The sequence below is a fragment of the Vigna unguiculata genome, chromosome 10, assembly GCF_037176805.1.
Source record: "Vigna unguiculata cultivar grain cowpea cultivar isolate G323 ecotype 2 chromosome 10, ASM3717680v1, whole genome shotgun sequence".
Lineage (NCBI taxonomy): Eukaryota > Viridiplantae > Streptophyta > Magnoliopsida > Fabales > Fabaceae > Vigna > Vigna unguiculata.
In genome coordinates, this window is record NC_140801.1 from 51,197,736 (window position 1) to 51,219,642 (window position 21,907).

Here is a 21,907-nt window from a genome sequence, read left to right on the forward strand (position 1 = left end):
TTTAATCAAGACAGAATATGTTAATGTTGTTTTCGTAATAAAAAAAGTGGTATATGGATCCTTAGTTTTTTTTTTAAATATAATATTTAAAAAAAACACTTAATGATTAATTAATATATTTTTTAACAAAACTAAGATTGTTATTCTACATCTTAAAATATTTAATTACAATTTAAATTTAGTCAAGTTGGTGTATTTTAATCAGGACAGATTAGGTTAATGTTGTTTTCGTAATAAAAAAGTGGTATACGGATCCTTAGTTTTTTTTTTTTAAAATATAATATTAAAAAAAACACTTAATGATTAATTAATATTTTTTTAACAAAACTAAGATTGTTATTCTACATATTAAAATATTTAATTACAATTTAAATTTAGTTTATAAGCATTTATTATTTAAATTACTTTGAATAATATCAAGGTAAAAATTAAAATTTTTAAAATGTTTTATTTTAATTCCAAAAAGTTATTTTTAGTATTTCATCTATAATATATATATAAATATACAGGGTACATACATGGACAAACTAGACTAGATATGGCAAACTTATTATTAACTAAAATATTCCACTTATCCTCATCAAATCTACTTATTTATCATCTTTAATTTTAATTACATAAATAAAAAGGACTCCTAAATGGATCTTTTAATTTAAGGTAATTTTTATTTAGCATTAGTGATCTGAAATAAAAATACACAAATATTCTCATATTAAATTTAAACATGAAATTACTTGTATAGTGACAAAAACAAATGCAATTTTTTAACATGCCATGTATTTAAATTTAATTTTAAAACCAACTCTTTAAAAATTGATAAAAAAAAATCAGTATTTCTTAAAAAATCTGAGTTATGAATTGAGTTTAACAAACGAGACCACACAATCATAAAACAACAGGTCAAAATTAAAATATCTATAGAAAATCTAATTAAATACTTGATAATTTTCAAACAATTGTTTTATCAAACTACATCTTTCTCTCTGTTCTTCTTACGACCCCTCAGACTCAAATAATTGACATTATTTGATCCGATCGTAGATCTCGTTGATCGGAACCAATTGATTTCTGCCACGTTATCGAATTCGGTTTGAATTAACTCATTCTCTGAGACCCACCATCACTCAATTACACAACCAATAACCGCACCTTCAAAAATTCCTGATAAGCTTCTCCTTGTTTCTCGACAAAATCTGAGACACAGAGAGAAAAAGAAGACATAGCTTCAAGATCAGTTTCCGTTCAGTGGTTCAGAGATGCCATAACCAATAACTCACGCCACTTTGATGTTCATTTTTACGTTCAGATAAAGAAATCCTGTTTGTTTTTTCTTATTTTTTTTTGAAGAAAAAACAAAATTCTGAGCTGGCCGAGCTACACAATGCGATTTATAATCACGGGCTTTTGATTTCTGTTTAAATCTTCAATATTTGAGGAAAATAACGCAACCCGGTGCGTTTGCAATTTATGGGGCAAAATTGAACGAACAAGAAAAACAGAGAAACTGAAAAAAAGTGATTTTTTTCAGAGAAAATTGTTGTTTGAAGCTTGTGACGTGTTGTAGAAGATGTCTTTACTTCGTCGGCGAAAAGGGTCGGAACCGGAAAAGGTTCCGAGCCCGAGTTCAGAGCCGAATGTTCTAAGCGAAGAGGAGAAAGAAGATGATAAGAATAAGAAGAGTAAGAAGATAAAAGATGGGTTGAGGGAGAAGAGGAAGACGAAATGGTCGTGCTTGGATCACTGTTGCTGGTGGGTGGGTTGCATTTGCACGGTGTGGTGGTTTCTTCTGTTTCTGTATCAGATGATGCCTTCTTCGATTCCTCAGTACGTGACCGAGGCATTAACTGGGCCCATGCCTGATCCACCGGGCCTTAAGCTCAAGAAGGAGGGGCTCAGGGTGAAGCACCCCGTTGTTTTTGTGCCGGGGATTGTCACTGGGGGGCTTGAACTATGGGAGGGTCATCACTGTGCTGAAGGGTTATTCAGGAAACGCTTGTGGGGTGGTACCTTTGGAGAAGTATATAAAAGGTATTACCAGCAAACAATTTTGCTTGTTCTTGCTTTTGTTTGCTGCTTAAATCTGATTTGATGTGATGTTTGCTTGTGACTTCTTTTTGTGATTCTACTGGGTAAGTAGTTTATGGTGTTGGTATGCTGTGTTTCTGTTTTTTTGTTGATTATTATGATAAAGGCTCTTGCTTGCATTTTTCATCGAGTTCAGTTTCTATACACCGTTAGCATAATTTTGTTAGGTTGTTAACTGATCTGAAAACACATTCAGTGTGCCTTTTAATATACTTATTAGTAGTGTTATAAAAGTCAAATAAACTTCACATAGATGAACGTTTGTGATCAGCTGATATTGTATAACTCCTTTACATTGTTAGTGCGTAGAGTATTTACTCTTAGTCATTTCCTTAATTTGATTCGATTGTGATGTATGGATGTGGCTTGTTATGTCATGTTTCTGTTTTTGGTTGATGTTGATTAGGATGATGATGGGGGTGATGGCAGATTGGGATGGTCCTAAATAGGTAACGTTTGGTGATGTATGGTGAAATATGTCACTCTAGTTTTGGAATGTTGGATGGATTTATCAAATTGTTTGTACTATAGGTGGTGGAGTCTTTGGAAGCAATGAATTTAAAGGCTACTTTCCTTTTATGGTCTCGTTTCTTGGTTTGTGACGAAATTGCTTGAGATGGTTAAATTTTGCCCTTTTGAGTTATTCTGTTTGTGCGTTTATTGTTGTTTGAATTAACTTCTCGTAAGAGAGTTTGTTCTCACAACAACTTGTCTTTGTTTGAATAATGCGTGGTTTGATCATTGCTTTACTTTAAACCTTTGACTCTGATCAATATGTCCTCAAGCACTGTGCCAATGCCACTACTAATATTCATTTGGGAAGAAAAATATTTAGTTGTCTAGTCTTAAATTCCACCTTGAACTTGTTTAAACAGTGGCTTTTCTGTGCCAGTTTGGTGAGTGGAACTGTGGAAGGACTATTCAGCGTGAAACTGTTGAGAATGTTTCTAGTTGATTTTAATTGGAAAAATTAATTTGATTTCTCAAGTAGTCATTGATTGATTTTTGAAGCAACAATCAATCCTTCAGTATGGTCAAACATTGAACTTCTGATATGGGAATTTCCAGTATTCTTAGACTGCACCACTGAAAAGCATATAAAATTCCTTACATAATTTATTCTTATAAAAAGAAAATTAATCTTTTGACTTGGATTAATACAGAAGTACAATTGTTGGTTGAGACTTTAATTCATCAACATCACAATGGAAACCATTCCAATTCTTTTCATTAGTTTAATGTGCAGCAGACTTTAAACATCAGAGAGTAGATAGTTTTCCAAATAGAAATGATAATCCTAGATACAGTATGATAAGGTAGGATCGTTCACCATCACTTTGGTATTTTTGAAATGTCAGACCTTAGCACAAGGGTAAGTTTGTTGCCTTGTGATATGGATTGCCATTTTTGTTGCTTATCCTTAGTTGGGAAGCTCACATTAGATTGCCATTTTTATTGCTTTGTGGAAACCTTTGACATGCCACTTCTTACTAGTTGTTCTTTTTACTTGCAATCTTAACCTATGCTAGTGACTAGGTTCCTGTAGGCCTAGATATGGTGGGATTAAGAATTTATGTTTTGTTTCATGATGGATGTTTTGCAGACCTTCATGCTGGGTGGATCACATGTCACTGGACAATGAAACAGGATTAGATCCACCAGGCATAAGAGTTAGGCCTGTCTCTGGACTTGTAGCTGCTGATTACTTTGCTGCAGGATACTTTGTTTGGGCAGTTCTGATTGCTAACTTGGCTCGCATTGGTTATGAAGAAAAAACCATGTACATGGCTTCATATGATTGGAGAATAGCATTTCAGAACACTGAGGTATATATTCTGTAACTGATTTTACCTACAGTTCTTGTGTTGTGGCCCATGTCCCTCACCTGAAGAAGTACATTGATAATGACTCATAAGATAAATGGAGTTGTATATATATGTTTCTTAAATAATTGCTCAGTCTTGTTTTGACTTTTCTAATTGTTAACTCAATTGATCAGGTGAGGGATCAAACACTTAGTCGGATAAAAAGCAACATAGAACTTATGGTTGCTACTAATGGTGGCAACAAGGCAGTTATTATTCCACATTCAATGGGTGTGTTATACTTTCTTCATTTTATGAAATGGGTTGAAGCACCTGCTCCTATGGGTGGTGGTGGAGGACCAGATTGGTGTTCTAAATATATAAAGGCAGTTTTGAACATTGGTGGGCCATTTTTAGGAGTTCCAAAGGCTATAGCAGGGCTTTTCTCAGCTGAGGCCAGGGATATTGCTGTTGCCAGGTAAATTTACTTATTGGTCATGTTAGTTCTAAGAAGAAAATTACTGCTAAAGTTTCATCATATTTTTAGCTACTTTGTCATACCTTCCTGTTTGTTCTAGCTCTTTAAATAAGCTATGCCTTGTAGTTTATAATACCTTTAATATTTGTCTTCTCCTTACAAATTCTTCTTTTAATTCAGATTTTGCCAAGTAAATAGTCCTGTCCAACATTTTCTGCTTCACCTACTATTTATCTGCATTTAGAAAGGAAATTCAGATTGCATCTGGCACTAATGCTATATCAGTATTTTTTTTTTGTTCAGCATGTTAGACTTAAACTTAATTTGATTCTTTCTTGTTATACATCAAGGACAATAGCTCCAGGATTTTTAGATAACGATCTGTTTCGGCTTCAAACCTTGCAACATGTAATGAGGATGACCCGTTCTTGGGACTCAACAATGTCAATGATACCAAGAGGAGGAGATACTATATGGGGTGGTCTTGACTGGTCACCAGAGGAAGGATATCACCCTAGCAAGAGAAAGCACAGCAATGGTTATACTCAGTTACCACACCAAGACACAAATGAAACACATCCTGTCAACTATGGCAGAATGATATCATTTGGAAGAGACGTGGCTGAGGCACCCTCCTCTGAGATTGAGATAACTGACTTTCGGGTGAGCTTTTTTTAACAAAGAATCTTTAAATTTCTCTACCACTGTATGCTAGAGAAATGGCTTATTAGTTCTTGTAAGACTTGGACAATTTCCTCACCTTATATGCTAATTTTGTAAGATTGAATTATATCTTAAGCTCAACTTCTGTGATGTTTATCAAAGTCTATTCTAGATCTGTTACTGGAATCTACATTTGTCTTCACTCTAAATGTTTATTCATCAGTAAGATGGGAGTGTTACTACTTCACCAACCCTTATTCACCATACTCCAGATGTCTAGTTCTCGATACGAGGAGGTGTGTTAGATATCATATTAGATATGATATATGAGTACCATAGTTCTTGTAAGACCGGGAATATTCTCGCTTTAAAAGTTGGTTATGTAGAATTGAGTTAGTTCATAAATTCAAAGACTACTTTTACCATATATTTTGTCTAGCTTTCTGAATCTATTATGTTTATAGTTTATACTCACTTTGTTGTTAACAGGGTGCTCTCAAGGGTAGAAGTGTTGCTAATACCACTTGTCGCGATGTGTGGACCGAATACCATGAAATGGGAATTGAGGGAGTAAGAGCAGTTGCTGAACATAAGGTTTACACAGCAGGCTCAATAGTAGACCTGCTTCATTTTGTTGCTCCAAAGATGATGGCTCGTGGTAGTGCTCATTTCTCTTATGGAATTGCAGACAATTTGGATGACCCTAAATACAGTCACTACAAGTATTGGTCAAATCCCTTGGAAACGAAGTAAGATTTTTTGGTTACTCTTATCATTGTTATACATTTCTGATGTTGTTACTTTGGTGGTAGTAGTGGTTTTGATTTGTAGTGACTCATTTTTGTGTATTGAATTGATGTGTTTTTGTACTCTAAAAATAACTGCAGATTACCAAATGCTCCTGATATGGAAATCTTCTCTTTGTATGGAGTTGGCTTACCAACTGAAAGATCTTATGTGTACAAGTTAACTCCCTTTGCCTCGTGTTACATTCCTTTTGAAATTGACACTACACAAGATGGTGGTAATGGTGAAGATAGGTGTCTGCAAGGTGGAGTTTACACTGTTGATGGGGATGAGACTGTGCCAGTTCTAAGCTCAGGCTTCATGTGTGCTAAAGGTTGGCGTGGAAAAACAAGATTCAACCCTTCTGGCATTCGCACCTACGTTAGAGAATATGATCATTCTCCTCCAGCCAACTTGCTAGAAGGAAGAGGCACACAAAGTGGTGCTCATGTTGACATCATGGGAAACTTTGCATTGATTGAGGATGTTATTAGAGTGGCAGCAGGTGCCACAGGAGAAGATCTAGGAGGTGATAGAGTGTATTCTGATATCTTTAAATGGTCTGAGAAAATCAAGTTGCAACTGTGAATCAAACAGAATGCCACATCTCTCTTTAAAGGATCACATCAGATTATTATAATTTTTGGAGTATAGTTTCACTGCCACCAGAGTTCTGTGAGTTGTTGCACTTAGAATTTCTGGTTCTGCTGATCACATTGTAGTTCCATGGAGGGGTGAACTATGCTAATTGGTGACACTGAAAGTGCTTGTATTGAAAATGTTATGCTTAGGATTTGATTTGTGTTGTATGAGAATCCAAGCATGGGGCATTGTTCTCAATAAGTTCATCTGGTTAGTTATGATAAAAAAAAAAGTTCTTTATAGATTGTTAACCAAAAATGTTCTTTTTGTTTTAATCAAATGAAGTATTGACTAATGTTTGTCATAATTCAAACATTAGTTAATGAAATGTTTTAGTTTTCAAAACAAAACTCATATAATCCAAAGAGATTGAAGATAATTGATTTCTTTAACATAATCTATTAATTCAAGAAAACCAAAACATCTATCTGATTTTCAAGATTCAGCAAAAAGAACAACTCAAACGGGTCCAAAATTGATAAAAGCTGGTTTGAAGTGGTCTCTTTCTTTAGTAATTTAGTATTTGACATTTTGAAGATATTTTTTTAGGGTTAAATATATGTTTAATCCCTCAAGTTTCAGTAAATTTTGGAATTGGTTCTTCTTCAAAACTTTATACTAATTTAGTTCTTTCTCTTTATAAATGCATAGATTTAGTCCTTATTACCAAATTTTGTTAAGTTTATTTGACATTTTAAACGTATTTTATGATAATATTTGAGTTAATATTGAAACAAAAATGTGTCAAAAGGTATAAATAATTCAAATACTATCATGACATGCACTTGAAACATCAAATAAATTTAACAAAATTTAGTTAAAAGGTCTAAATTCATGCATTTTAAGAATGAATGACTAAATTGGTCAAAATTTTTTAAGATGGACTAATTCCAAATTTCACTTAGATAAAGGACCAAAAACATATTTAACCCTTCTTTTTATCAGTATTTTAGCATATAACATTTTGAAGATTTTTTTTTAATGATCTCACACCGCTGAGAATTATTAACAATTTATAAAATATATAATTTATTTCTTTATATTAATTTACAATTTTCAAATCTAATTTCTTACATTTTATATTTTTATTACTTAAAAAGGTTAATAATATAAATACAATTATTCTCTATTTCATCATAGTTTAGCCACATTTAGATTATTAAACTAATGCTTTGATTGCTCAAATCCAATCACTTATTTGGTTTCAAAAATATTATTCTTTTTTGTATACACTCCTGGTATTATTTGTAAGACTATTATAAATCGTAATATCTTTTTATAACTGCTTTTTAAATATTTAACATAACTTTCTGTTCAAGATTTGAATTTTAAATTACTACTATTTATGATAGTTGATTTATACATTTGCTTTGGTGGTATTATATAATCGTTTAACTTAAACATGCCATATTTTTGGTAAATTGATTTTTCATAGTTTAGTCCACGGATTTTTATTTTTATTTTCAAAAGTCATTAATGATCATTATTTATCCTAGTGGAAACATATCTATTATTAAACTATAAAATAATTTTTAATTATTAAAATAAAAAACATTGTATAATTTTTAATTTATAAAAAATATTTGATAGTTTATAAATAATTTGTATAACATTTTATTGTGTAAATAGCATAAATTTTTTGTTATAAATAATTGTTTAAATTAAAATAGATACTTACTTAAAGGGTAAAATTAAAAAATATATATATTTATTTAAATTTAAAAGAGCAATTATTAAAAGAAAAAAGTGTATACCAATCTCTTTATTAATAATATAAAATTAAAAAAAGTATTTATTGAAAAAAAAATATCGTAGATTAAAAAGATAAATCTTCTTTTATTAAAATTATAGAAGTATAGATTAATAGTATTAGATGATATATTGTAAATAATAATTAATTTATTTTTGTTAGAAAATGGTTAGCATGTAATCATAATCTTAGTACATTCTTCTCTATCATTTTCATTTAAAAAAAGGCAAAATATACTTTTAACTTTTCAACTTTTAGAAAATTTTCGTTTATAGACTCTGTAACATATGTTTGACCTTAATAATTTATAAATATTTATTTGTCAATATTTTTAGTCCTGTTGCTAAAGATCATAAATGACACGGCAGTCTTTAATGTTTCCAAAATTCACAAAATATACAAATGTGAAAAGAAATTAATAAAAAGTTATCATTAAAACAGTTTTTTTAATAATAAAATCCAAAATGTTTGTTTATCCCGAATTTAACAAATTGTTGAATAATTATAGTTTATCTGACTATTCTGTAACTAATTTCAACTCTCCTAAAACAATAATATTAACAAATTAGTGAATAATTATAGTGTTATGTGACGATATTCTGTAATCAATTTCAATAATACAAAAGCTAAATTTCAACTGTTTTTTTAGTATTTTTGCTATATTAAATATATTCCATAAGAAGATACAGCGTTAAATATATATAAAAAAAAAAAATTAGCATTGAGAATTGGGATACACGAGGGGATAAAATGATGCTGGACTTTATCTTGACTCATAATAAATGATCGTTTTTTAGAGATGAATTAATGATCGTTAATTACAATTATCTCCAATCGTTATCGTTAATTAATTAATTGTTTACGCTCGCAAAAAATTCACTCAGTTAATTTTTAAGTGCTTTGAAGCGTTGTGGCTTCTTTTCAATTTTTTTCTCTGTTCTCTCTACGCCTTTGAAAACCGAAGGAAGAAGAACTGTGATTCTGATTCTGTCTCCGTCGTTGCGACGTCGTTTTCATTCCAAACCCCACACCCTTCAACGCGATTCCTATTCTGATCGCAGGTATCGTTTTCTCTTTTCCAATTCTGTCAAACCTACGAGCACCACTTTCTTTGTTTCGTCTATAAATTAAATTTTCAAAAATCAACCCGGTAATATCGTGCATTCTATTCATTCCTGGGTGATCGAATTTCTCCTGCATTTGTTCGTTCCTCAATGCACTGGTAAAAAAATTCATTGGTTGATTAAGTTTTTATTGACGAGGTAGAGGAGTGGGAAATTGGTTAAGGTTAAGGAAAAGTGAAAACGAAGGTTCATTACGAAGAAGAAAGGATGGCTCTGCTACCCTAGGCTCTGTAGTCAACTGTTGGAGGTGGTGTTTGAAATTTTGAAGACCTTGATGTTGGTAGTTGGTGTAATATCGAGGGCGTTGAGGTTCTAATTTCTACGCTATGTTTTACGTTTAGTAATAGAGGAATGGTTTTTGGGTTTTTATTTTTGAAGGTTGATTTTGCTTGGACAAGATTGAGCCGCAACAAAGTAAAAGGGGTCTGGAGTTTGAAGAGTAAAATGGTGTATTTTCATGGTGATTGGGACTTTGGATGATTTGGATTAAGACAAATGCATTTCTTTTGCTTGTCAAGGGGAAAACGCGCACACACACACACATACTCACAAAACTAGTGTTCAAGGTGACGACTCATTTATATATTATAGTTTAACCATGTCTCTAGTCTATGTAGGATTGGCAATACACTCCTCACACAGAGGATTGTACATCCAAGCTTGAGATTTGTAGGTGGTCCAATAGCAGGAGAGACAATAGGTCCCAAAATCCTTGCTAGGACAAGCCCTTACCGTTTTAGAAAGTAAACTTCAAATGAACTCAACTTCACAAAACAAAACCGAAATAGAAGTTTGCATCCATATCTCTAGTTGACATGAGATCTCCCAACATGTCTATCTCTATCCCTCTCTCTCTCTCTATATATATATGTGTGTATGTGTTTTCTAAAAGGCAGTTACTCATATGTGTGGTACACAACTCAATACTTTAAGAGTCGGTTTTGGTGGCTAGGATAGGAAAGGATAACTATCATTCCTTGTTCGTTTGGTATATAGGCAAGCTATGATTTCGATCTGATTATTTATTCTATCCTACTACTGTAATGTATTTCTTATTCAGGGGAGCTGAGTTAGAAAGTAATAAGATAGGATAATTGACCTTGCTCTTTCTCTCGTACCACCACCTTCATTACAACCACTTTCATCATCGTTACCCTTGTCATCACCATCCTAGTTGTCATTGCCACCATCACGCCATACATATAGTTTCCACTATTATCATTTCTGCATTTTGTCAAAACTTTTGGTACCGCTTCTACCATTCTCATATCATTGTGACCATCATTATGATTTTGATCATCACTATCATCACATCACCATCATAGAAACTACCAATGGATTGTCACCACCACCATTGATGTCACTACTTTTATCATCATCATTGTTAACCATTAACATCATTGTTATTATAAGTACAATCACTTCTTCCATTGTTGTTATCACTCTCTCTTTCATCGCCATTGCCACCATCATCACCATCTTGGTATTACCATTGTCATTATTATCACTATAATCATTACCACTATCATTATTTTTAACATTTCATTACTACCTTCACTACCAATATCATTATCAGCATTGCCACCACTGCAACATATTGTTTTCTGGTCTTTATCATGATTTGCATCAAACATTGAATATGATTAATGTTTATCCTATCACGTTTTTAATTTATTTTTGTATCGTATCACATGATCACATCTTCACCACCGAACAAGTCCTCGTAGGATTAAAATTATTAAATATTTCTTTATCTTGTCGTTTGTAACCTTAAAGCTATAGTAAATAATGACAATTATATAGTCAAGACTTCTTTATAGTAAGCCTAATGATGCCTTGACATTCTAACATATATAGGGGAAAATACGTTAATTCTTGTGCATGTTAATAGGGGAGGGAATGTATTGTGATATGGGCAAGGGAATGACATGCAACTATGTTTACTTGATTATGATAATGACCAATACTCTACTAGTACTTTTATTTTCCTTTTATTTCATCAAATTTGATTATCATCCACAAAGAAATCATGTATTAAATGGAAACTATCCATGTCTCTTTTCAAATATTGTGCATTTGGGTAGAGTGTTTCTTTTTCTTTTTTCAATTCATGTTAACATAAATAGTCTGTATCATATCTTTATTTTATTTTATACGCTTCTGCATTGTAGATTTTTGGTTCAAGTCTTTGGAGATTTTTGTTTGACAAATATGTGTATACCCTTTCTTTGCCATCTTTTTTATAGAATGAGGTATTGAAAATTGACTTCCTTAGTATTCTAGATTAGTGGAACAAGGGCTGTGGGTGAGGATGAATTTGGAACAAATTGGGCAGCCTAAATCATCTAATGGTTACATTCGTCGGAAATCTGAGAAAGAAGGGGCAACTAAGTCTGATTATAAGATCCCCTCTGGAAAGTCAAATGCCACCAGCAGATTAGCGGGCACAGGTAAACTTCAGACCTGACTTTTTTATTATTTTCTATTTTAGTTGTTACTTTGCTGATATTTATGATTACAGGTGTAGTGACTGACAGTAAAGGTGTTAGTTATGGGAGTCCTTCACATGATCGACTAGTATATTTAACATCATGCCTTATTGGGCAGCATGTGGAAGCCCAGGTGAAAAACGGATCTATATACTCTGGAATATTTCATGCAACAAATACTGACAAAGATTATGGTATGTTTTGTTATGCTTGTGTGATCGATCTGCTGATATTGAGGACAATGATATTTTTTGTGCCATTTTAGTGGTTAATATATTGCAGCTTTTAGTTTTAATTATTATATTTATAGACCGTATAGAATTTGTCATCTTTTTTGTACTCATTACTGTTATTATAGGAATCATTTTGAAAATGGCTTGTTTGACAAAGGATGGCTCCTCGCAAGGACAGAGATTTGGCATAGAATCTTTCAGCAAAGCTCCTTCTAAGACTTTAATTATACCTTCCAATGACCTTGTACAAGTTCTAGCAAAGGTTGCTGTCTTTCATATATTTGCTGTATACTGAGAAAATCATGATATTAATTGAAGTTTAAATTCTATGTTTTTTAAAAACAGACAAACAAAAAAAGAATCGATATATGAATGCTGTTGGAAGGTTTTAGTTCAGGTCTTCAAGGTTAGGTGAAGTTGCATTGAACATGCTGTCAATTTGTTTCCTGAAAATATTTTTTTCTTCATTTTGGCAGGATGTTTCTTTTTTCAGAGATGACCAAACTAGTGCACCTCACTATGACATGCATCATGAGATAATGGTTGATTCGGTAATATCTCAATCTCGTCATGTAGAGACAGGCAGAGAATTACAGCGATGGGTACCAGATGAAGAAGATCCAGAATGCCCAGAACTGGAAAATATCTTTGATGGCCCTTGGAATAGGTGGTTTCATATTTCTTGTTATACCTAAAATTTTCTTTCATGAATGATAGGATTGCTTTCAGTGGATCCCACACATAGAACAAACGTTATAGCACTAGGCTTTTTTGTCAGAAATAGAATTGTTTTTTTTTTCTTTGAAGGCTTGACATCCGGATGCATGCTCATGAGTCTCATGTAATTCTTTAAACTTAGAAGTTGGCTGAGAAACTGTAGATGAAGGAACCAAACCCATTGAGTACTTATTCATTGTCATTTTGTTAAAAAGATGTTGTTTAGGGTATTTAGTACAGAATTTATCAACACTAATGACCAACTTGCAAACATTCTAACTAAGTCTTTAAGAGAGCCTATAATTCAATCTATGCTCCAACTTGAGGGGAGTGTTGAAATAATTGATATTGTTTTGTTGTACAGCTTATATAAAAGTTGTTTTGGGTGTACATAGCTTTAGGTTAAGGAACATAGGTTGTTGCCTTTATCTTTGAGATGTACTCACTGATTTTTTTTCTATCTCTAAATTCAAGTGTTTATTAAAAATGTGATCTAAGACACAAGTAGTAGATGTCTAGTAGCTATTATGGAAGCTAAGAAGTGTTCTTGGTTAAATTATTGAAAATATATTGGTATAATGAACTATTCTGATATGGCAAAATGGAAATTGATTTTGTGCTAGGTCTTTACTTAATAAGATTAGACACAATTGATTATGTGACATTGCTACTACCATTTTTTATATTCAGGGTTTCTTATTACAATTCTTTACAGATCTTCTCTTTATTTTTTGTTGACTATTATTTTTGTATTTTTTTAGGGGATGGGATCAGTTTGAAACAAACAAAATGTTATTCGGTGTAAAAAGCACATTCAATGAGGAGTTATATACAACAAAGCTTGAAAAGGGGCCCCAGACAAGAGAGTTGGAAAAACAAGCTTTAAGAATTGCAAGAGAAATTGAGGGTGAGGAAACCCAAGATCTCCATCTAGCAGAGGTTGTTGTGGCTTCAATGGCTTTTTCTCCTTTTGTGAATTCGTGTAACTTTTTATTTAATTATCTATTTGGCTTCCTCAAACTGATTTTTATCAACAGGAAAGAGGCCTTTACCATAACTTTGATATTGATGAAGAAACCAGATTCTCTTCAGTCTATAGGGGTAACATTGTTGATGATGTTGGATATGATGAAAACGAGGACAAGTTGTTGGATTCACACAATTCTGAAACGTTTGATAATATTTATGGTTTAGTCAGCAAGAAACCAGGTGAAGTAAGTGGTCAGAAAGGCAATAATGGAGCTCAAACATGGCCTAATTTCTCTTCTGTGGTATCTCCTTAACCAGTTATATGTGTTATATTTTAGTTAGTCTATACGTTAAATCATTTGTCACTTTGAATATTACTGGTGTCCTATCTTGTATTGAATACTAGGGTATGAGTGTTATAACGAGATGAGTAGGTTTGCTGTTTGGGATGCTAATCATGTTTCTGCGTAAATAATTCATCTGCTAATGGGATTTTATAGTAATCATTTGACCTCTACTTTTTCCCTTCATGGGCTTCAGATTACGAGTGAGATAACTGGATGACATTTGCTTGTCAGTGCTTTTACTTCAGTTTTCCAGACAGAATCATTCATTCTCTTTGAGGGGTGTACCATGGTATCCCTCTTCTAGCACAAAAGAACTCATGTAGAATTTGGAGAGTAAGAGAGAGAAGTGCATATGGTAAAAAAACGATTACACACACATATCTGACAGGAGTGTGATCGATGCCTTGGAAGCACACTCGTTTTGTGTTGGGAACACCATTAAACAGTATCCTATTGCTGTTAACATTATCGTGCCCTTACTTGGAGGATCACATGATCTTGTCTGTATTGAGCATTGTTAAACTTCTAGATTGGGGTGCACCCTTGGGTAAACACGCCAGAACCATTGAATCATTTGAGTTTGGTGAGCTGGGTGAGCCTTGCCCTGATGGGTAGAAAAACCACAACTTCGATCTGAGAGGTCTGGAATTCCTACATCTCGTTTGTCTTGACCTCTCTGAATCATTCAAACTTCCTCTTCTCTATCTCAAACACCAGACATCTTTGTCTCTTAACTCTGAATTTCTGTCTCTCACTTGGATCACAGATCACTTTGGTGTGTGTGCATATTGTTTCTTCTTTTGATTTCTGAAACCCATGAACTGGGTGGTTTGTTCTAGGCCTTCATTTGAAATTAACCTATTCTGTTATCTTTCTACTATTTTTTCCTTCCTTTCCATAATCACTATCAAATTTATGTTTCAACAATACAATGCAATAACTTTGAAATAAATACATAAAATTCTTGCCTGATATTTGGTGGTATTATATTACATATTTTAATTACTTATTGTATTTTATATGTAAAAAACCCTGTTATATTTTCAGTACTTGTTGTGTTTCAACCGCCTATTCATGATCTCTCATCCTCACCCCACCCCGTACCCTAAGGATCTTAGTTTTGACAAACACAGTACATCTAAATCCAATTTTGGGTGTGTGTTAATATCTTAAATTCCAGCCTAAGATGGGGGGAAAGGTGACGTTTCAATGTAGCAACTCTTTTGCTACTACTATTGATAAAATATCACAATTAATCTGGTAGCATTTGATTTATTTTTATAGAGTTATGATAATTTTTTTGTGTATAATTTCTGCTTGGAAATGTGCTAAATGTTTTCAGTCTCTTTCTGTATTTGAAATCAGTTTGAGTTTAACATTTAAACATATTACAAATTTTGTAAATTGTGTCCAAAACAAAGAAATATGATATTCCTTTTTATTCATACTCTTGCTTTCTCCTCCCTTGTTCCTTATAAAGTAACTACTTAATTTCCTGAGTTTAGCTTGATATTTCATTTGCTTTAATCCTCAGGATCACTTGGAGTTATCCCAGTCAACTACTGCTATGGATATGTGTCGTTCTGGTTCTAATGATCATGCTAAGCAGTTAGCTTCTGAACTCCCTGCCCAGAATTGCTCATTTTCAGATGGTGAAAGCAGGTGTATTTGTCGACCTTATTCCTTTTTTCGGTTTTCTTTATATAATTATTTAATTCATCATAATTAAATCCAACTGACAGGATTCAGGAGAACTCGGCTAGTAACCTACATGGAGCCACTGATAATACTGCGGATGAAAATTGGATAGTGAGTCAGAGTTACAACTCTCATATCATATCTGCTGAAATATCTCACACGACATAGCAATAAAATCTTAAGTCTCATCTTTCTCTTTTTCTTTATTTTCTTTTACTGTTAATTGATGCAGCAAGCTGAGGATGTCCAACTGTCAAAATCTCAGGGTTAGTGTAGTTTTTTTCTCAGCTCCCCGAGTAGATTGAATGCACCGTGCCTGAAACTAATGTGGATGTAACCTAACCACTGTCATTCCAGTGATTATTCTGTTTATTATGAAGGAAGTATTGAAGCTTTTTTTCAGTAGTTGATTTGATAATGCTTATGAATAGAAGCTCTCGCCTGCAGTTGAATTTTCCTTTCATTGATTAGTTCTTTTATTATTTGTTATATTTCTCTGATATTGGCAACTTTTAGTGCAGATTTACAGTCATCACTTGAGTCCAAGAACGATGGTTCTAAGGAAGAGGGTTTATCTTTTAATGGGCCCTCCTATGCTCCTTCTACTCATATTTTATTGAAGACTCCTGAAGAAAATGTGTCGGTTGGGGAAACAAAGTCTGTAATTTCACGTGGAAGACAAGGTAGTTCTACATCAACCTCCGGTCCAGGTCTATCACCAAGTTCTTCGGTTGGTTCCCTATCTTCGGAAAAGTCAACTCTGAATCCTTATGCCAAGGTGAGAAAGTGCAAGATTGACCTTACAAAGTTGTAAATTTTACCTACGACTGCTGATCTTTTATTTTAAGGTAGACTCAATTTATTTATTTTATATTATTGGCATTTCTCAGAGCTTCCCCTTTGTTGTTGTCAGGAGTTCAAACTGAACCCCAATGCAAAGAGCTTTATGCCATCCCAAGCACATGCTAGGCCCCGCTCCCCGGTGTCTGATGGTTCCTTTTATTACCCAGCCACTGTATCTACCGTACCAAACATGCCAGCCATACCTATGGGTATCGGAGTAAGTATCTAATGGAATGTTATTGTCCGTCTGCAATCAGGAAATTATGTATTATACTATTGTAATTAGTGTTTTAATATTTTCACGGAGTTCTTTTTAAAAGGTTTCTTCGAGGCGGTCAGTGTATTTATTATATATTGATTGCCTGGGCCTAACAATATTTCTGGCTGCTGTCATGAACTGATATTGAATGAATTGGTGCTTCTAGTGTACTTCTCAATGATTACTAGGTTGGGTTGGTCCTTCAACTTATTTTATTAATGCATGAATTTCGTGATAAGTTATGGGACGTGAAAAAAGATGAATGTTAGTAATTACCTGCTTGTCTTGTTTCTCATCTCTTGAGCCTGTCTTTGTTTGGTGAGAAAAATCTTAAGCAAATCATAATATTATTCAAACTTATTGGTTTAGTGCCTATCTTTTCATAGTGAGGTCGAAAAGTTGTACCCTATAAACGGACTTCTCTTTCATTAAATTGCTTATGTTTTGCAGGTTGGAACTACTTTTGCTGGGCCACAACCTGTCATGTATAATCCACAAGTGGCACAAATGCCGTCCCAACCATATTTTCATCCGAATGGACCACAGGTGAGATTTTACTCGTAGTTTCTCTTTGGTGACTTTTAATGGCCAAAGATAGTCTCAGTTATATAATATTTTAATCGTATCGCAGTATGGACAACTTGTGGGTCATCCTAGGCAAGTTTTATATGTGCCAAGCTTCCAACCTGTAAGGACTCGCATCTTTTGCTCATAATTTTTAGCTTCTATACTTTTGCTATTTTATTCAAAAAATGTTTTCCCTTTTCCATTACTCTGATTAGAAGGCTTCTGTGTATTCTTTTTATGATGCTTTATGCCGATGTTGAACATCCTTCCTTGTGAGAGACACGGAGCAGGATTTTTTTCACCGTTTAGACATTTGATCTGGATTTGAACAAACTTAGCTCCTTAGCATATTTCCAGGATAACTTCTATGGTCAGTATTTTGAAAACTCATAATCTTCCAATGTTTTTTACAGGAGATGCCGTACAAGGGACGGGATTATTGACCGCCTAATTGACTGCATTCTTGGCACTTGGATCGTTGCCTGAAAAGAATGAACAGTGTGATGGCTTAAAGAGTTTCAAAAGATAAGAATATCAGCAGCTTATGGGAGAATTTCCGAAGAGTTTGGTAATTCTGGGTAAGCTGACTTATTATGGGATAAAAGTTAATTTCTGTTATACTCTCTCGTACATCTTCTGAGATTTCTCAGTTTTCTGTCATGTAATACTAAGATTGACATTTCCCCCTTAGTATTATTATTCTGCAACTTTTACTTTAATGTGTGTGACTTCCCATGTTCAATTACTACCATTCTTTTGATCCTCAATCATTAGGTTATCATTAGATACTGGTATATTTCATATGCGTGGTTGATTAATGGAAATGATGCGTTTGTGAATTACCGTCTAAATTGTGGCGGGCACATGTTGATCCACTTTTAATACGGGGTAGGTTTCTTCAGCAAACGTAATTTTGGATCTAAAGTTGTCTCAAACATAGCTTTAATCATTTGAGTGTGAACTTGGAATTGACTTTTTTTTTTATTTTTGGTTTAGAACTTCCTCAGAGAATAAACCTCTCCTCGAGTTAGGTAATGGAAAGTTGGAGAATGGAAAAGAAAATGGAGAGACTAAAAGTGAGTGAAAAGTGGAGGTTCTTAAATTGATGAAAGAAAAATGGGTTAAATATATTTTTAGTCTTTTAATTTTTAGTGAAAATTGGAATTAGTCTTTCTTAGAAATCTTGAGTCAATTTAGTCCCTCAATTATCTAAATACGAGGATTTAATCATTTCAAATACATTTCATTATAGTATTTTAATTTGTTTACATCGTTTGATACATGTTCACTTTAATGTTAGTTGAGAAATGCATTTAAAATATTAAATAAACTTTAAAAAAATTTGGTTTAAAGGACTAAATTCACACATTTTTTAAGATAAGAGACTAAATTGATTTCAGGTTTTCAAGAGGAATTATTTCAATTTTTACTAAAAGTTAAAGACTAAAAACATATTTAACTCAAGAAAAAACAGCGAAGATTAATGAAAATGGAGTTAAATATTTATTTAGTAATTATTTCAGTTTATTTATTATTATAATTAATAAAATGAAAATATTTATTATATGACGAAAACATATGGTAATATTAATAATGCATGTCTAGTTTGATAAAAAAAAAGATGAAAGTATGTTGACAAAAATAGGTGAGAAATATGGGTAGTTTTTGGCTTTCGGGGGATATTTAGTTGAAGAAAATTAGTAAAAAGAAGAAATTGAAATAAAAGATTCATGTTAATTGATTATATTAAATTTTAATGAGCAGAATTCTTATAATATACAATGTGGCAATTGTTTATGACAACCGTGAGGCTTTTTCTTCTTGTACTTCTATATTTTGTAGGTGCACCTCTTTGTTTTTTAAAATGACTATTTCACTCTTTGTAAAGGTGACATCTCGATTATCTGTTCCGTTTGAATATGAAACATGTATTCCAGATCGAGATTTCTAGAATGAGATATTAGTTACGTTGAAATTCTCAACTAAGCCGATTGAAGAAATTTACAAATCCATATTTCAATTATTTTTTTCCCTCGTTTTACATTTATCTATATTATGACGTAATTATACTTTAATTTGAATCATTTGAATCATAACGTAATTATATATATATATATATATATATATAATATTTTATTTATATTTGTCAATAAAGTATTTGATTTGTAAAACAATAGTCCTTTTTGAAACAATAATTTATAATTTCCGAGTTGAAATCTTTAATACATATTTGGATTCACAAAATAATAATTATATATTTATCATATAAATCCATGTACGTACATACATGTATATATGTATGTGTTTGCATGTACACATGTATCTACATGCATGCACATGTCTACTTACATATATACATACAAACATACATACATATATGCATACATACATACACACATGCATGTAGATACATACATACATACATGCATGTACATGGGAATGTTTGATTTTTAATTTGTAGTTCTTATTTTTGTTAATAATGATGCTAATGAACTTTTAGAGTTTATGGCAAAATAGGAAAAAAAATCCAAAACTACAATTATGAAAACAAAGTTGGGTTATTACTTTGAAGAAAATAATTTGTCAGTTACACAAGAATTTGATATCCTATCATGGTGGAAAACAAATGGGTTAAAGTTTTCAACCTTTCAAGCAATTGTAAGGGATGTTTTAGTTATTCCAATAACAACTCTAGCTTTTGAATATGCTTTTAGTATTGGTGGTTAGATATTAACTTCTCACCATAGTCGACTTCATTATATTACTATAGAAGCTTTGATGTGTACAAGATGTTGGATATGAAACTCAAACCATCTAGGTAAGTTACTCAAATTTATTAATACATATTGTTAGTGTTTTTTTATGAATTCTTATTTAATATTCTACATTTGTTGTTTGTAGGTATTAAAAAATTAAAAGAAAAATATGTTCTCATGAGTGAAAATGAATCTGATAAAGAAGGTACATTCTATTCTAGTAATTAAAATTTTCAATTTCAATTATTATATCATATCTTTTTTTTCTATGTATAGATAAATCGAATGCAATAAAATTAATAAATATTTTGGTTATTATAAAATTTTAGTAATGTGTAATTATTTAGTTTTTATATAATTATTTGAATTTTGTGTAGTAGTTATTCAATACTTTAATTTGAGATTTATACTACTATAACATTTTTCTTAATATTTGACATCATGAAAAGAAAAGAGTATGTTATTTTAATATTTAATATTTTGATAGTATCAGGATTTCATTGGTGTGATTTATAAATTTTTTTATATAAATTATTTAATTGATAGTTGGAAGAGTAAAAATATGGGTATGGGTATGAGCATAAGAATATACTCGTTATCCGGTAGGAATGAACATATGTCAAAAGTTGTATACCCGCTGGGATTGGAGATGACAACAAAGATGAAATTTTATGATCATAATTGGGATGGGATTAGAGATGACAAATACACCCGCCCCGTGGGTATTGCCCAAACCCGTCCCTGTTTTGACGGAGAATCCCCGCATTGACTGGGTTTGGGTATGGGTATGGGTATGGGGAATCCTCGACTTTTTCAATTAGGTATGGTGATGTACATATCCCCGCCATAATACCGTCTCCGCCATATCTCCGTCCTCGTTTAAATTATTAAAATATTCACAATTAATTAAGTAATCCTATATATATATATATATATTATTTCTTTTAATTATTTGGTTTGTCATGAAACGCATTCATCTCCAATATATTTTTCATCTTATTATAACATTTATATAATTATGTTAAAATGATGTATGTCAATTAAAATCTTTTTATGTCTCATATTTGAATATTTCTATTATTTTTTTCGTATTTTTATTTATTGTATATTTTCCTTTCACATGAGTATGTCTAATACTCTCAAATTAAGTGTTTAATAGCATAAACATTTCATTTACTAGGTAATATAATTTTTTTTACTTATTACTATTAATTTTTGTTTTATTTAAAGAATTTTTTTGTTTCGTTAAAATAATTTTCGTTATTTTTTAACCATTAAGTATATATATTGATATTTAAAAAGTTTTCTGAAATCTCTAAGGTTTTTTTTTATCTTATCATACTTTTAATTATACATTTGTTTTCCTTTGTACGATTTCTTTAATAGACTTTCAAATTGTTCATTACATACATACATACATACATACATACATACATACATACATTTTAAACATCGTTAGTAAAATGGACCGAATTCACCAAAATTTGACGAAAATGAGTACCTAATTGAATACAAAACGAAAATATGGGTCAAATTAAATAAAAACAAAAAAAATAGGGGCCAAATTGGATAAAAACAACAAAAATAGGAATCAAATGTATGTTTAAACCTTATTTATATTAAGTTTATATTGTGGAAAATTATAAAAAAAAATTAAATAAAGATTGAATAACAAAGTTTAAAGAAGACATTGGTT

At 31.9% G+C, this 21,907-nt stretch overlaps 2 protein-coding genes across 3 annotated transcripts; both read left to right on the top strand.

The window, feature by feature from the left end:
• Window positions 1-1,075: 1,075 nt before the first annotated feature.
• LOC114166844 (phospholipid:diacylglycerol acyltransferase 1-like) lies at window positions 1,076-6,717 on the top strand. Its single transcript, XM_028051706.2, has 6 exons — window positions 1,076-2,028; window positions 3,689-3,911; window positions 4,085-4,368; window positions 4,719-5,031; window positions 5,521-5,780; window positions 5,919-6,717. Exons 1-6 carry the CDS (start codon window positions 1,568-1,570, stop codon window positions 6,403-6,405), a joined length of 2,028 nt encoding a protein of 675 aa, XP_027907507.1. The 5' UTR covers window positions 1,076-1,567; the 3' UTR covers window positions 6,406-6,717.
• A 2,275-nt stretch (window positions 6,718-8,992) lies between these two features.
• Window positions 8,993-18,174, top strand: LOC114167013 (polyadenylate-binding protein-interacting protein 4-like). 2 transcript variants are annotated; one of them, XM_028051907.2, is made up of 15 exons: window positions 8,993-9,270; window positions 11,617-11,783; window positions 11,855-12,016; window positions 12,181-12,317; window positions 12,532-12,722; window positions 13,534-13,711; window positions 13,810-14,043; window positions 15,623-15,750; window positions 15,831-15,897; window positions 16,019-16,052; window positions 16,308-16,564; window positions 16,700-16,846; window positions 17,339-17,434; window positions 17,520-17,576; window positions 17,869-18,174. In XM_028051907.2, exons 2-15 carry the CDS (start codon window positions 11,645-11,647, stop codon window positions 17,896-17,898), a joined length of 1,857 nt encoding a protein of 618 aa, XP_027907708.1. In that variant the 5' UTR covers window positions 8,993-9,270; window positions 11,617-11,644; the 3' UTR covers window positions 17,899-18,174. The 2 variants fall into 2 exon arrangements, with proteins under 2 accessions (XP_027907708.1, XP_027907709.1); XM_028051908.2 differs by having other exon boundaries at window positions 9,032-9,270; window positions 11,609-11,783.
• The last annotated feature ends 3,733 nt before the right edge of the window (window positions 18,175-21,907 follow it).